Source organism: Vanessa tameamea, chromosome Z (genome assembly GCF_037043105.1).
Source record: "Vanessa tameamea isolate UH-Manoa-2023 chromosome Z, ilVanTame1 primary haplotype, whole genome shotgun sequence".
NCBI classification, from domain to species: Eukaryota; Metazoa; Arthropoda; class Insecta; order Lepidoptera; family Nymphalidae; genus Vanessa; species Vanessa tameamea.
Window position 1 is genome coordinate 6,695,050 of NC_087341.1, and position 18,678 is coordinate 6,713,727.

Genomic DNA, 18,678 nt, shown 5'->3' on the forward strand with positions numbered 1-18,678 from the left:
GTCGTAGTGCCGTCATCTATTTCACTATAAAATCAGAACAAATCAGATCGAACTTGTAGAAAAAAACCGTGTAAATTCGCAATTGGTGACAACGACGTCCACCACTTAAACACCACGAAATTGGGTAGCCATGTATTTAAAGTATTAGCAATTGATTATACACTATAAATTAAAACCACCGCTAAGGAGGAATTTAGAAATATAAGATAAAGTTTTTTATACTAGAAGTCTTGAGTTACATACCGCAATATCTTTGAGTGATAGGAAATTATATTTAGTAGTTATGCAGAGGGATTTATTCGTTTTTTTTATACTGTTTGTAAATAAATAAACACTTTTCAATGAAGATTATTGTAACACAGAAACGACAAGACAAAGACTTGACTCAGAAACGTATACATTGTTCTATTTCTTCTAATGTTCTTTGTAACTCGTATCTCTGTAACATTACTTTTTCCTTTTGTTTCCTATACACATTAAAAATGTATACGATTGTATAAATATTTACGTGATAGTATTGAAAATTTACTTCATTTGTCTTTTTCACAATATGTTTCGAAGAACAACCTTACGATATTGAGGGATATTGAATTATGAGCATTATATACTTAAAATTAAGGAATAATTGACAGAACATTTTCTGTACAACAACAATACTAAAAATTATTAAATAGCAATTTTTAGAATTGTTGTATTTAGACTATGCGATGTATATATACAATTTATAGTATTTTTTGTATGGTTGTTTTCCGGTTTGAAGGTCGAGTAAGCCAGTATACCTGCAGGTACAAGGGCCATAACATCTTAGTTCCAAAAGTGGTCTCACAATGCCAATTTATAAAAAGGCCAATGAAACAGTCTTAGCAAACTCTAAAAAAATGATGTTTTGTTAAGAAGTTCAAAATGGTATTATATGCTTTGCAAGGAGGATAATGTTATCCAGTATCTCATACGCATGCCAAGTCTCACACGTCCACCGGACATAAGGAAACAATCCATACGTCAGAGTCATTATTGTTACGGAAGTATGACACATCCATTTATAAATTTAACATTTATAAATACCAATTAATTGTCAAACTGTATAATCCATTGTACAAGACTGTATATTTGTATAAAAACGCCGCATCATATGTTCTTAAATTTGTCGTAGACGCTACGACAATGGGATGCGTACAGTTATTCACATGTTTACGATGGGGTCAGATTAGCATTAATAACGGTGTCCCATACAATTCGAAGTTTTGATACGAACTCGAATGACAGCTACAAGAAGTTTTTTGACCTCTTTTGTATTTATTCATTGAGTCGGATAAAAATACTGATTTATTTACGCTTCGTCTACTTATTTCTGAGGTTTACGAGAGTTAATTTCTTGTTTTTTTTTTTCGATAGTAGGTCAGGTATGGTTTGATTTAGTAAAAATGTAAAGGTTATTGTAAATTTGCATGAAAATATGTTAAGAAATATTATTCGGATTTGTATCTGAATAATATTATTCCACTTTATTTTTATTCAACAAAAACCTGTTAGAGTCTCTGCAAACATATCCAAGCTATTTGTCGTAATTTCGATTACACAAATAATGATAGTATATATTGTACTTATAATAATATAACTGCGCACGGATACAATTAAAGTTAATACGATTTTATATATATACATGTATATGTAGGTGTGATGTACTATACAATTTTACTGTCCGATATTACGTTTGGAAAGATCCGATGTCCCCGAAATTTGCATCATTAATAATTAGTATTAATAGAGCAAGACAGTCTTAGCCTGTAGTGTGTTTCGTGATTCTGGCAGTTTGAAATCATATAATCAGTGCTATTATATCTTCCAGTTCGTCTCCCGTTTTGATTATTTTCTCTATATCCGCTTAAATTAGGATAAAACACGTAATTAAGGTCATAGAACTCAGTAATAGTACGAGCAATCAATCTAAGTTCTCATGTGCTTCAAGAGAGAGAGCCGAGATGGCCCAGTGGTTAGAACGCGTGCATCTTAACCGATGATTTCGGGTTCAAACCCAGGCAGGCACCACTGAATTTTCATGTGCTTAATTTGTGTTTATAATTCATCTCGTGCTCGGCGGTGAAGGAAAACATCGTGAGGAAACCTGCATGTGTCTAATTTCAACGAAATTCTGCCATATGTGTATTCTGCCAACACGCATTGGAGCAGCGTGGTGGAATATGTTCCAAACGTTCTCCTCAAAAAAGCGAGAGGAGGCCTTTAGCCCGACAGTGTGAATTTTACAAGCTGCTAATGAACAGAAGAACCCGTTAAATGAACTGTTGAATTAATTTTGTGTTAGTATTAAAACTAATCGATAATTCGCTTCTTATGGCATCATATCTCCTTTCATTGTTTATGGGACTTACATTATTAATTGCATCGGAAAAATACACGATTAAAAATCAACGATTTTACTGAGAAATAACAATTACTAATGACAAGTAAACAAGACTTGCTGTGATGTGTTATCTAAAATTCTACTAATAATTCTCGTTGATTATTATTTATCAACACTTAAAAAAGAATATTTTTTATTTTTTTTACATTAGCAGCCGGTAAATTTCCCACTGCTGGGCTAAGGCCTCCTCTCATTGTGAGGAAGGTTTGGAGCATATTCCACCACGCTGCTCCAATGCGGGTTGGTTGGTGGAATATTATTTAATCCTTATTATTATTAGCTCAACAGTTGGGTGGAAGAACTAATTTTATTATGTCAAATAAAAATAAGCAAGATAATTTGTATACAATAAAAATATTAACAAACAAGACGTGGGAATTACAGTCTATTAATACTACACTATTTTTCTTAACCAACTTCTATATTTAGAATATTAATTAATATGTAACATATTATGACTTATTACGCATAAACTTCGTCTGTTTGACAATTGTTTGTCGTTAAATATATTGTAAAATCTTTTTAAAATTCTCTAAATAAAATTGAAGTGACAAAAATCTAATAAATACTGTAAATTATAAAAAAAGATTTGGCTTTTCCGCTACAGTCATCGAATGAAATAAATTTTACAAAATTAAATTACGTAATTTAATTTAAAAAACAAACACAATTCCGCGACACCAGTCACGCACGGGTCATACCCATTTATAAATAAATATGTCAGTTATAACAGTAGCATAGAAAATAATAAGTAATAGTAAGGGCAAATTAAATACAAATTCAAGTATATTTTAAATATGTAATACTAAAAACTGCGCAACTGTCATTTTTTTTTTTCCTTTAAAACAGATCCAGGAGACGGAAAGCTATAGTCTTCTCGTTGTGCCTCAAGGTGGATAATTCGATGAGATCTCTTATATAACTGTTCCTAAAAAGAACACATTTCATTGAACTAAGTAATATTGGTAATTAAAATATTTACAATGAATAATGTATGAAAGTGTTAGTTTCATATAATGTTTTATGTATATATTAATGACTCATTGTTTTGTTACAATTTTATAAATCGACAAATATTTGAACACTTGTACGACTAGGTCGTAGCACAGTTATCTACAAGTAGAGCTTCTACTCGATGTTACCTATTTATTTTGAAGATATTTAAATATATTTCATATAAATATAAATGGAATTTATGAATACGAAAAGATTATCGACTGAGTTCCTCGGGTGGTTCTTTTCATTAGTATATACAAACCGACCGAACAAAATTTACATTTAATTTGATCTTTTAAAATGACGATTTAAAAGTGCTTGCTTGCCTACTCGTTCTTTCATTCTATTTCAATCTAATTTCTTATATAAAAGAGCAACTATAATTTTATTTTACTACCCACACGAGGATCTACGACTAATGAAATCATTTTATAAGTTGTACCTAAAGGGACGTCCGTTCCTTTTTTATTATCGTATTTATTTATTTTATTATGTTTGTCTATTTGTATCATATTTAATAATTTATAATTCTGCTTATGATTTAATGTTTGATTTGCTTAAAACAGGTCGTTTATAGATTACAGCAATATAGTATTAAGGAGTCTTATACGATGTTTTTCTGATTTTGATTTCTTTTTATGTTGTGAAAATATTTGATAGATAGTATTATTAAATTGGATGATTTTTTCCGTAAATCATTTGTTTGTTTTACGAATTCGTTTTACAAATCATGTAGTTGTCAATAATATCTAACTACATAATCTATCTTTCATGTACCGTTATCTTAAATTATGATTACATCATTATAAGAAAATGTTATTTTAAGATACCTATTTGTCAGCGTTATTAAGTTAATACAAAGTTTTAATTAAATGAAGGAACAGTGATCAGTGATCAATCAAAAGGGACATAAATTCTTGATTTCCTTGCAAAGGACATCTCAGCATTTAAGGAGATTAGGGACTTTTCCAGTTCCGGTTGTTGGATGTGGCAAAATTCTTCTGACTTTTAAAAACTATGTGTATAATTTTGTATAAAATACTATTCAAACGCACACACACCAAATTAATTTGCTAGCGAGTCGACTCTTATAGCTTACTAACATTTATTGTTAAGACAAATGTTTTATTTTAATTACGAATCAAACATTATTGTTTATAAATAATATTTATATAAGATAACTCGAATCCACAGTCAGAAGATAATTTAGAAATTAATATTTATTACAAAAAACTTTTTTATGTATGAATAAATAAGGAATCAAAAAAATAAATTATATTATATATAAGGACCGTTAGTTTATAATAAATTTAGTCAGATCATAAACTGACGAATTCTATGCGTTTTATTGTAAATTGAATCGTAAAATCGTAAGGACTATTTGTTTAAAATATTTTTATACACTCTAAATAAACTTCTAAAACAACGATGTTGGATTATCTTATAATATACAAAACCTGTCTATTCAGATATCAACTACCGATTCTTAAGGAAAAAATACTTTTTTGTTTGAAATACAATGGTAAATAAACGTTCCTACGTATAATTTTTTTTATATATAAGGTCTAAGTTTTATTATATTGAAAAAAAAATCAAAGTGATTCAATAATTACTTATTTAGTAAAATATTAATAAAGTAGATGTTATAAATTGTGTTCCATTTACAGGGTAGGGTAGGTTTATCACAGGGTTCGAAAAAATCCGATTTTTTTATATATATCCGATATATATCTGATATATATCCAGGCTACGAAAACGAAGCGAATTTCATTCTGTAAACAATTAAATATTTGAAAGGAATTTGTAAAATAATACAAGTGTCGAAATACCATATTTTTTATCTAAAAAAAGTAACAAAGGAATAAGTGTCTATCTATTTGAGAAAAAACAAATACAATAGGTATTTATTATTTACAATACAATGTACCTATATTGACTATGAATTTAATTTGTTTCGCCTTACTATCCAGCTCCGATTACGCCGTAGGTACCGGCCCGCACTTCGATTAAATTCCAGTGAATTATTTCATTTTAGTAATTTCGGGTACCCTGTTTAATACCACTTAGTTCGACCTTCTCTAAATATTCTATCGGTTAACATCGTAGACCAAGGATTTATAGGAGTCGTAGTTTTTAGTTGGTAATGCAGGGTTGCCAGGGACAAGAAAAACAGCCGAGAAGGGGAAATGTATAAAAGTGAATGCCAAGCGGGCGCGCGACTCAGTCGCACCGCGATCGAGAGAAGCAGCGGCCACGACAGGTGAGCCGACCAGAGCGAAGACGCGGTCACTCAGTTCGCGATCCGCGACTTGCCCGTAGCCCGCGCGACATCCGCGCTCTTTCAGACATCTCGTTACTCTTCCGTCTCTATGAGGTGAGCTATGTTATTTTTATAATTGCTCTGCGACGCGAATAACAATTTTAATTATTAATCCACTAAATTGTATCTATTACTAAAAATTTCGACAAACGTTTTATTAACATAGCTTATGTTTTATTTATCCCGTTTTATATTTCTAAACGAATCGTTGCCATTAATAATATATCTTTAAATCACGTAACTATACTTAATAAATGTAATACGAGGATGTGAAAGCGAACTCGCTATATTTCGTAATGCAACAAGTACCTTCTCTCGTCGAAACTGTCACTGGAAAATTTACTCTTTGGAATATGATATAAATATAATTTACATTTTTTGTATTAAAAATAATAGTATATTTCTGAATCTAAACTACACTACACTAAAATTGAATGGCAATATAAATGAAACTTAAAATCAACTATGATTAAAATTGTTATAAATGATTTACAATCTTCATAGCGAATTGATCGGATCAACATTCGTATACTAGTTAATATGTTTTTATAAGAGTGCTGAAAATTTTGCAAAATAATTAAGCATTATTAATTAAATCATTAAGGAAAAGGAAAATGACGGAATACTTACGATACTTTATTTTGTGTATTTTGTACCATAAAATTGTAAGAACTTGAATCCCGTGTATATAGATTAAAATATTGATTATTACCATTTCAAGTATAAGTCTAAGTATTATATATTATTATAAATATTGTCTGTACTTATGACTTCCGTTAACTTTCGACTAATGATCCTGAATGAGGAGTATTAAACAATCCGAAGCCTGTGAAAACGTCGGAATCAAAGAGTACAATACACTTTCGGATTTCGAAAACAAGTATGTCAAAATTCATCGCGAAATCATCCAATAAAGAGAAGCCTGCTCAGTTGACTCAGTCTGGAATACATTTACATTTTTATATACATGTTATTTTAAAAATAATTTTGTTGCCATTTTTATCTTAATAAAGTTTTAAAATAATTTTATAATAAATTTAATATGTTTTTAAATAAATGTTACGTGAAAATTAAAGCAGATTGTAGAATAACAATAGAGCGCCGCGTGATTGAGGTTGCAAAGAAAATATTTGCTATGAGTATTTATAATATTTGTGTATTCGTAATACATTTTCACGAAGTTATTCAGTCACATTACTGTTAACCTTATTAATATTTAGAGATGGCTGCTAGTTCATTTTCAATAAATAAAATTGTAGATAATTATTGAATTACATAAACGAGTTTCGTTGCATCTAGCCGTACGTCCCCCTTATTCGAAACGCTGATTTTAGATTCGTTTAATTGACTTTAACTAGAATGGTACATAGGTGTTGGTAACAGGTGATTTGATTGTGGCCGCCAATAAGGTTACATAGTTTAATTATATATAAATCTGATTTTTCCCATAATTTCAGAAATATCGTACTATGTTCTATTTTTCATAATTTGTGCTATATATTTTGTTAATATATATTTGTTTTATTTAAATTATTATAGTTTGTCCAATAAAAATATCCAATTTTGAAAGATATAACTTATAATACAATAAATTGCGAATTTCTTTGTTTTATGTCGTATTTTGGGCAATAAATTCTTCGAGTACCCCGTTGATATCTTATTACACGAATACGATATTTAATATATAACAAATATGAACGAAACGATATTACATTATCAGATGAAATACATAATAACTAATAATATATTGGTAAATAAATTATATAAAAGTAACAAATTATATGAGTAACATCCCTTAAACGGATCACGGCTGGACAAATATAGGTATGTATGTACATGCAGGGGAATTTCCGTGTAAGCTGCAATGTGTTTACCCGAATCGTATTCCGTAATCAATTAAAATTCACGCATTCTAACATTTGTCCTTGTATAAATCCTAAAATATATATTTCGACATTGATAAATAACGTATTGATCAATATCAAACATCGAAAACGAATCAATACTTAATAATTAAAATTAAGTTCTTAGTAGCTCCCGTAACAGAATATCTAAGAGGCAACCGATAATCCTAGTAAAGAAATATAAGCTTAGGGATCAGTGTTAGATAAAAGGAGGGTGTTAGGTGAACGTGCATTATAGATGGCAAGATTTACTTACTATATTAGGAATATTTTTGGGATTGCAATTGAAAATTTTAACATGGGTGAACCGTGGGAAGCTTGTATAAAACATCTGAAAAGACCGCGAATAGCCCGTGTGAGGGAGGGGGATGAGGAGAATAAAGATAAGAAAACAAAATAAATGGCATAAGAGGAAGCGAATGATGACGACCAACCAATCAGAACTAAAATGAATGATTACTATGTATAGCCAAATATGTTACCAGCTAACCATCTCGACTTCATAAAGTTAAAATAACTATCTAATCCCGTGCTATTTTTTTATCAGAAATATTCAATAAACGATCTAGATACGCGTGTACGATGCTAATGCGCCATACAACACGCCCGTTTATTTTTTTCATGCGTTTATTTTAATTATTTCGTAATGATTCTAAATAGCTACCGTTTCGAATTGATAAGTGTAAAAGTTAATATATTCATCAACATGAAACGTTTACAGTTAACCTGTTTATTTTGATAAAGACCAATACTTTATGACAATTATGTCTAAATCACATATAATTAATTCCATTTAAACATCAAAATGGTTACGGTGGTGGTCAAAATGGCGAGGTGAACATTTTAGAGACCAAATCCCTCTAAAAGCGCTTGAACCGACAATTTTCTCTCTAAATACGACGTACGTAGATATCACTACTCTGATAATAATCGGATTGTGTAGTTGCGTCCATAGTCTTGAAGTCTTACTAGTATATTTGTTAGAGATTTTTGGTTCAGTTTTTGCTTATTTCAGTTCAGCCATTAAGCCGTGTACGTAAGAAAATACTTTCACATTTATACGTTAAATATTTCGGAAAATGTTAATTCGTTCTCGTGACAATGGTGACCTTGCATACTTTTTAACATATTTTTTAATTACATACTGGATAATTGAATACAAATAAAACATTTCCTTTATAACTTAACTGATGTAAGTAAGGTGAACTTACTCTAGTTAAAACGTATATTGATTACCCTGACTATGAAAATTAGGTTTTGATTAGTATGACAAATGTTTTAAAGTTTTGATAAGAACATAAACCTCACCATGCAATGTTACTTTACACACATTAATAACTTGCTCGGGATTAAAACAGCATTAGTAGTGTTCATTTAAAAGATATATAATTGCGATAGTCAAAGAATGAACTCCTGGTACAGTTTTGTGACTTTCCATTCAATAGGAGTAGGTATTTTTTTCTTACAATGAAAACAACCCGCCCTCAATCCGTAAGGTTTAAATTAATACAGTTACCGTTTCCATTTCCTCCTTTAACGTGGAAATCTCCAAAAATCCTATCTAAGCGGATGCTTACGTTATAAAATAAACGATGTTCCAAATTTGAACTTGCTATACTGAGGAGTTTTGGCTGTACATTGATTATTACTATTATTGTTGATAGTCAGGAGAATCGATTTAACGAGTATTGATAAAAAAATGAGAAAAAAAATCTCAGTTTGTTTTGCAGTTCTTCCTGGGTATTTTCCTTTCCGAACCGTTAGGAGTTTTTATGACTATCAATAAGTAAGTGTGAGGTTACTAAAATAGAATATAGAAGTACATATAAACATGAATTTGAATAATACTTATCTGTGATTCCAACGCTTAATAGTAATACACGATATACATAGCTGTGTTCCGGTTTGAAGGCTGAGTGAGCCAGTGTAATTACAGGCACAAGGGATATAACATAACTAAGTATAACTAAGAGTTCATGATAGTGGGCGATTTATAGGGTATAGGTTAACATCTTACACTGTCGTGGTACACGTGTCAACTGCGTTTGTCAACCACAACCTTAACAGCACCTCATTTCATAATTTTTTTTCCTAGAAAAAACTTAATTAAGCCAGAGTTGCAAATTAGAAAGATTTGATTGAATACGGCTTCTGACGTAAAACAACAAAAAAATGTATTTTTACCTTCGGTTTTTACGTTTTATTAAGCGATCTTATAGATTGATCTAATTCATTGAATATTCAATCTTTAAAGAGAAGCAATACAGTATATTTTAGAAGGGCTTTTTCCTGTCTTATATTTCTGTAAATTGTGCTAAGTACTTGTAACAATTTTGACACGTTATTTACTTGTGTTAGGTTTTTGTTATGAAACCACAATGATTTAGCGATACGGAACATCTATATTGATATTATGAAGTTAGATAAAAACTTATTTTAAAAGGTCATTGCTAGTTAAGTCGTGTTACGAGTATAAGGCGACGACTAGCTGAGGGCTAGTGAATACTTATATTATGTTAATTAACTTATAATCGATAGAAAAATAACCACTTAGTTGCCGGTTTTATTCGGTAGATTTCGAAACAGTCTCACTCTTTAAATTATTGTTTTAAATGACTGATTTTAATTTCATATGGGAGAATATCATCCGATTTATACAGGTTGTCGTACCATCTCAAGTAATATTCAGTTATATTAAGTATTTTCCGCGATATTTGTTTTAGATTCACATGTTCTGAGTGTAAAAAATAAAAGATTTATTAAACAAAACACAGATGAAGCGTATAAAACATTACAAGGAATCAATAAAGGCGAATTAATAATAATCAAAAGTAAATACAAATTCCTAGCAGTTCATAGAATTATCAAAACTTGTTTGTATAACTAAATTTTTAACCGAAACAATAAATATTTATTCGTATTTTATTCAAAAACACGAAAGCTGATATTAAGACCGTAAGTCCTTTTTTTTTTAATAAAACAAAACTTCTTTATTATTCAACAAAATATATTAAATTATGTAACTTTAATTCTTAGTAATAGTTAAAACAGATTAACTGTTGTTATATAACATTCTTACTTCATGTTACAATGCGACTATAAGTTTTTATCTTGTCTGTTATATACATATATGCACGTTTCAATCGGCGACCGAAGGCTTTGTGTTCACACAAAAACAAACATCAGAAGTAAACGACTGGCGTGCGGAGATGTGCCGTATTGTGTTATTTGCAACTGAACATATAATAGCTAAGGCGTATTTATATTGATCATCTCGCTTCGAATCATTATTCAGCACCTCAGCCGGTAAATTTAAAGAGCTCATATGTATGTCCCTAAAATGCCGGTCACGATTCTGCGCGACGAACTAAATGTTACTAAAATTTTGCCGTCGACGCAATTTAATACGTATTGTTTACATTTATCATTTGATGTATTTTATTTTATATAAAACTATATGTAACTATATGTTTGAAAGTATCGTAAATGTTTGTCCTTCTAGAGGAGTCACCTAAATAATTTATTCAAAATGTATAATTTGCATTGCATACTGAGTAATTAGATAGCTCTAAAAATAATTAATAATAAGTTTATTTTATTAATTATGTTCAGATAAAATACATAATATTAAATTCACATCACTGATATTATTATATCAAAATCACTGTGCAATACGCAACTGGTGTTTTATATTTTTATTATGTTTTATTACGTTCTTTTATTACTACTTCTACTCATTTTTTTCGTAACGAAACGACGTTATCTACGATAAACTATTAGGTCGACGTTCGGTTAATACAAATGTAATATTTTCTACTCGCTACAGCTAATAATTTTTTATAGCTCCAATTTATGAAGTATTAAAATGAAATACCAAATTATACAAACCATAAATAAAAATGAATTCTTTGTTTCTCATTTATTGGAAAAAATGGATGGAAAAAAATATGATTTATTTAACTCCTAGACGCTTAGAAGTATTATTATTAAAAGTAACAGCATGTAGATGTCCCACTGGTTAAGGCTTCCTCTCCTTTTTGAAAAGAAGCTATGGAGCTTGTGCACCGTGCTACTGCAACGCGCCTCGAGGGAATACACATGTAGGATATTAGCATTCTACAAATTCAGGTTTCCTCAAGATGTTTTCCTCCACCGCCGAGTACGAGTCTTGTATATAATATCTATACTAACATTGTAAATGCGAAAGTAGCTCTGCCTGTTACCTCTTCACGCCTTAACCGCTTAACCAATTTAAATGACTTTTGGATATAGTATGACTCCCGAGGAAAGACATTGGCTTTTCTTATTCACCCATCGAGGAGCTAAAATGAAGAGTGATGGCTGGTTTGCTATAAGGAAAATTTTATAAATTTCGAGCGGATAAAGCCGCATTGTTCAGCTAGTTTTATTATAAATACAGAAATTAAGCAAATGCAGCACAGCAGTGTTTCCCTGGATTTGGACCCGCAATCTTCTGTTAATCCATCTCAGCTCTTATTACTAAGAGTGAATAAAATGGCGAATGGTCACAGGGATGACTGGCATCTCCTGAGTTTGATTTTACTCATTTCTATCATATATGGGATTGGAGTGTTGGGCTTTACGTATTCTACCGAGATTAATTACAGGAGTGACGCTATTGGATCTATCCAATTGTATGTATGTATTCTAATACAACGGGGGTTGCAAGAGAAAGTTTGATGGTATGACAGATGATCTAAGACGAAATAGAAAATCTTGGTATGAACATACGAGATGATGATGTTTTGTAAAATCTTCCGTTGTGATTAATGATATTTTGCAATAAGAATGTGAGGTCTGAGAGCATTAAATTAAAAGAGCACATATGTGCGACAATTAAATAGGAGTGAGTAATTAAGGATATAGCTAGAGATAGCAGGGAAGAGAAAATAGTACTTATGCAATTATCCCAAATGAATGGGCTAAGAGCAAGCCAATAGATATTTGTATTAAAAAAGTAATTACTTAACTTCCTGTCGGTTCTTCCTCCAACCGACACGATAATCTTGTAATATTAAAAAGTTTTAATTGAAATTAGCTTGAAAACATACGCCATATTTTTTCTTTAAGCAGCCTTTTTGGTTTCTTGGCTGGCTGATAAGGCTGTGGATCCCGAAGTCACAGACGTAAATTCTTGCTACTCTTTAGTAGTTTATGTATATAAGTTATTTGTGGTTGATTAGTTATGACATTTTTATTATTGGCTCAGACTTGCTTAAAAAGGTAAAAAATACGTGAGCTATTTTAAAAAAAATTACAATTATGTCTGTATCTCAACAATGCATGTCTGCATGAGATTTGTCCGCTTTTTCTCTCCCTAGTTGTTTCGGAGTGCTGCCTTGGTCGGATTATGCGAGTGAAGGAATAGAGGTGACCCATATGCTTACGAAAACATTAATGTGCTATGATATATCCAACACAGAGAGCTAGTATCCGTTCGCGGTTATCGAGATTGGTAAGGAGGATACCATTAGTTTTAGTAGATTTCGATATGATTCGCAATTAAATAAAAACGAGTCCTATCAACGCCAGGCAGAGATACCCAAGTGCCTAGTAGACATATAGTTAAAATTAGTGCAAATAAGGATTTACTGATATTTTAAGAATGCCATTGCAATCCGACAGTCACACTTTTTACGCCTATACTTTGGACATGCTTATATCATAATGGACAAGGTTATTATTTAGTAATTTAATCGACTAATTTAATTATCTAATAATGTATTGTCATTTAGAATCTTAATTTAATAATAATGAATATAAATTAGAAGTAGGACATCACTGATTGAAATTCACCGCGATCTTGACTTGAATCGATCCTCGCGAGGAATTGTAGCCGAGGCTAAGAACTTGAGAAAACACAAGGAAAACAAATGTTCACTTACATTGTGTTAATTTTTTGCCTGCTTACATTTCATTCGTGAAGGTTACCTGCTTACTTAATAATCATATTTGTGATATTAGGCTTAGAATATAAAAAAATACGTATTATAAACATAAGATCGTTATTCTTTAGGAAAATATTTTTTTACGAAGAGAAGATTTTAAGCCATGATCATCAAAATAGAGAAATCATAGTTAGTTGCTATTAAAAATGTAATATGTTACGAAATTATGTTTGTCTGTTTGTCCTTTCGATCAATATATCAACACGCTTAATGTAATCTACGTAGTGATAATAATAATGAGGTTAAATATATTATTACATGATATATGGTATCAAACCCGAAAAAAGTCATATGCAATGTTTGTAAAAAAAATATTACATTACAACATATACAAATAAAATATTATAATTGCGAGGAAACAACTCTTTTTGTTTTAATTATTTAGGACGTACGTATGTCGTCAGTGCCTTGCGCAGTTGCAATAATTCACCCTTGACGTTTAAACATTCGTATAAAGAATACACTGCTACCCTTTTATTCCCCGAGAAGAGTAGTTTGTTTGTTCTTAAAGTTCCATTTAAATCTAATAAATTGCTTTCACAACACGATATTTATTAAAAAACTTTTACACTAAATGAAATCAAAGTTGCGTCGTCATCATTGTATTATATTTCTGACGTGAAAATTTACTAAATAACAAATAACAATTTAATTGTTCTCTATAATATATTAAATTTAGTATTAACTTGGTATAATAAATTTTAATTGGTAATAATTTATAATAAACTGTAACAAAAACTTCTTCGATGTGGGTGACCCTACTAAGACAGTGGCTTACATAAAATTTACATACATACATAGTTGTTACTCGAACCTAAACAAATAATTTTGTGATAGTTCACCGTTGACTACAAGAAACAGATTCGTAAATATTGAAAAAAAATTTTTATGTATATTGTAGGTGCTATGCAATTAATTCTAATATATTGAAAAATATCACAAATGCTTTGTTATAAAAATACATGTTATGGTCAAAGTAATGTCATACGATACACGCTTTTGTATCATACATAGATCAATATAATATTATCATTAGAAATGACATATTATTTTCGAGGTAGTTTTTTCTTGGAGTTCTATATATAAATTTCAAATATATATATATACTACTTTTTTAAATTTATTTTATATTTACCAAGAAATATACTGTACGTAATAGAATAAAATTTTAGTATCGAGGGATTAAATTCCTTGTTTTATTGCAAACGTTATATGTTTGTGGTTATATTTTACGTTTTCCTAACTAGACACCTCAACCGACGATCGTGAAACTCTGAAAATCACGACGAGTGCTGAAAATTGTATGACAAATCTATTTTTAAGCCTATTTGAAATATATTAGTAGAATTTTAATCGGAATGTAACTGTGGTTGCAAATAACTTACAGCCTTGACGCTACTAGTCGTAAAACTGATATTTGATAGTGAAAATAATATATCATAAAATAAAACCTACATAAATAACTCTTTATATGCTACCCACGCACAGAATCGACTCGTAAAAACACTCGCAAATCAGTGAATAAATAATATTGAACTATACATTAACTATGAAATTGAAATTGACCTATAAATTTGACAGTTATACCATACCATACGATTTTGTCACGAATGAAATTGCTTCATTCCATAGATTTTTCTTGAGTTACCTATTTGAGAAGACCTCCCCGACGTTATTTGATTTTGTTATTTAGATAACATGGGAAATATTACCGTCTAGACTGTTTGTTTTATAAATAGTATGAAGCATTTAAAAGTCTAATGACAATTGTGAAGAAAGTAGCTGAGAAGTAAATAGGTTGTTTCACACGCATTAATTCATTGCTTTACTCGATCATGATCACTTTTACTATTGTATTCAAATCGAAAATTATGTATGACGAGCGCAGTATATATTGCCGACGCATTACGACTTCTACACCATAAACAAGCGAATATGTTTCTGAAAGTCTATTTATTTCCTCCAGATTTCAAGTGCCCCAGCTTTACGTTTTGTGCGTCACGAATTTCTCTCTGAACAACACTAGTCAACCATAAAAATGTCGATACTTTATAATATCGATTCGCCCCATCATCGCAAAACTGAAGCGGTAGTAAATATTCTACGCCACACTATCAATGCATTACGTTCATTTTTATCAATTTGACATTGTGATGACATAAATAATTATCGTTACGGTGCGGACTTATGATTCTCAAACGATTTGCTCTCCTTTCATAATCAAAGACATTTACGGAATCGTTTATATTATTATTCGATTCTAATGTTTTCCTTTCATTAGTGTTCATTATGTTCTGTAAATATTAAGATTATTGATACATATATTATTTGTGCTTCATAGTAGAAACGTTAAACTAACTTTATTTCAAAACATTTAAAAAATTAAATCTTCGGAAAATTATTAGTGCCAAAAATTTATGTCAATTTTAAAAGAGCTAAGCTCTTCTATCGTGCGTCGAATTATCTTGATATCGAATGAAGTTACGGAAAGCAATCACATTTTCGACTAATGATAAGGTTATATGAAGTTTTCATTTACTCACAATAATAAATAGAAATTAAAACGATGTAAAACAAACACGTGCTTGTAAAAACATATTTAAATTTCCAATTTCGTAATTAAAGTTAATAATCACTTTTACTACTTGTCACCAATTCAATATTGATAAGTTAAGTAGGTAAATAATTATTTTTCATTTGAAAATGGGCCATATATTGAACCAAAACACCTCCCCTAAATTTAAGCAACCGGCGAACGCATTGGTGGAATTTGGTCGCCATTTTGAATTCAGACTACCAGAGCCACACTCCCCCCTCAATATTAGCGATAAAATTGTTAACGGGAATTTTTGCAAGGTTATATGTTAACCTGACTGGGCTATATCTCAATTGCATTAATATCGGTGTCTACTTTTATACGTTCTACTTTTGAATTGCCATACTGGGACCTGAAATCGGTTATATTGCATGTACACCTATTTATACAAATGACATTAAAGCATTTACTTTAATTGGAATCGCGCATGGGTAATTTCATTAATAGTTGCTTATTAAAGCCACGAGAAGATCGACTTGTCATAGTAAAAGAATTTTAGTGTCGCAGTAAATGTGTAAACGAGTTTTAAATACTGCGTATTAAAATCGGACGTATCCATATGAAATTTAATGCAGTACACGTTTCAAAGCGTGTAAGATCATAAAAGTTCCTACCTAACTATTAACTGTTTATTTTATAATACCAATTAGAAAGATATCATGCAAGCCTTTCGACTGGTATTCATCCAATAAAACTACAACTAATCTTTAAAGTTTATTTGCTATTTTGATGTTATCTTAATAAAATAACGGTTAGTTACAACTAGTTTTCATATACCGGTGTTTTTTGTTTTCAACCATCTCTCAGCTAGTGTTTGCACAGAACTATACAATATGCTATCCTTTTTTAGGGCGCGCATGAGAAAGAGATGGTAGTAGTTTTAGACGTGTCAAGTATGTAATATTTCTAGTATGATTATGATTTTGTTTAAATTAATGTAATGCTTAATTTTCTTTTACTAAGCAATAATAGACGAATGAACCAAATGAACGATTAACGTTAGATACTGAATCCTTATATACAAATTAGGGAACATTAAATATATAAAGTTGGAAATCCCGTTCGGATTTAAGAGAAAGCAACAAGCGCTTTTATCCACAAAATACAAAAAATGATGGGAATATTTGTTTTAATACGAATTATATATGAAAAATAACTACCATCCGTTCCTTCCAATATAAATAAAAATATATGAATAATTTTAGTCTGGTTCAAAAAATGTTCGGGGCCTCTATGTCTTTCCGGCAGAGCATCAGTTCCTGTTCATCGTCCTTCTTTAAAATTATATATACATGTTTCAGAACTTTTATTTATTATTATTGACTTGCGATCAACATAAATATATAACAAGTCAAAGTGTGTAAGGTCCATAGGATTGATGTCGATATATGATTTTATTTGAAATCGTACGAAGACTGCTGTAACGCGGCCACCCAAGTGACTTCAATGGTCGAAAACAAAATGCGTCATTCATTTACAGCGCCCATCTACAATCGCACAATAATGATCGCTTTCAATTTGTTATTGATTTATTGGTGCGGGATCCCAGCCTTACACTATAAATTCGTTTGATAGACGTATGCCAAAAAGCTTCTTAAATTCATAGACGAATATCGATTTATTTATTTATCAGTTTACGATTAAACTAATATGATTTACAATTTCATTATAAATATATGGTTTGAAAATAATTTTATTAATAATAATAGTCTTATAGTCCATCAAACGTTTAGCATTTTTCGCTTACCCATATTACAATTAGACCAATTACTTTAAAAGAAACATTAATAACTGTGTAACTGTTTTCGTGAAAAATAACAATTATATACGACAAAATTATAGTGCAAATATATTAATTATCTGTGGAAAATTATTTACAATATTTTATAATATAATATATATATTTTCTTATTCTGAGTTGGCGTTTGAAGGTACATTTATGAATCTGTATATCTCAAAAACTATATTAAGCGCTAATAGAACTATTTAATTCGAAATATTAAATACCTAATCATCATATTCAAAAACGTTATTCATTGTGAAGTTAACTTGAATAAATTGATTTTATTTGATATAAATGTTGATATTGTACTGGCTTATTGCGTATCTACTACTCAATTAGAAGTATTCTATTTACATGATTATAGTAGGTAGGTAAGATAGATATGTAGGTTTTTAATACCTATATATAGAAAAAATATTATTATAATCATTTTTAATATCTATTTAGACAAATATCTAATATTTACATTAAAATCGTCTCCTTATGTACTCTATGCGAGTCAACTTCGGCAACGCCCCCGGAAGTTTGCAAATACACGAGGTTCTAATGAGTTTTTTTAGTTGTGTTACGTAGAAACCCTAATAGGAGAGGAGAGGATTTTTTCCAAACTGTGTAATATTTATCAGGCTGCGGGCTATGGGGCATTGTTACTGTTATACTTCCGTGTTTACATTTGTTTCAAATAAAC

At 30.3% G+C, this 18,678-nt stretch overlaps 1 protein-coding gene across 2 annotated transcripts in view; it reads left to right on the forward strand.

Moving 5' to 3' along the window:
• Positions 1-5,632: 5,632 nt before the first annotated feature.
• Positions 5,633-18,678, forward strand: part of LOC113402119 (neprilysin-2) — a 45,325-nt gene continuing 32,279 nt past the window's right edge. For both annotated transcript variants that reach the window (XM_026642259.2, XM_026642267.2), the window contains exon 1: positions 5,633-5,792. In XM_026642259.2, coding sequence (XP_026498044.1) covers positions 5,788-5,792 — 5 coding nt within the window. In that variant the 5' untranslated portion in view covers positions 5,633-5,787. The remainder of the gene's footprint in view (positions 5,793-18,678) is intronic.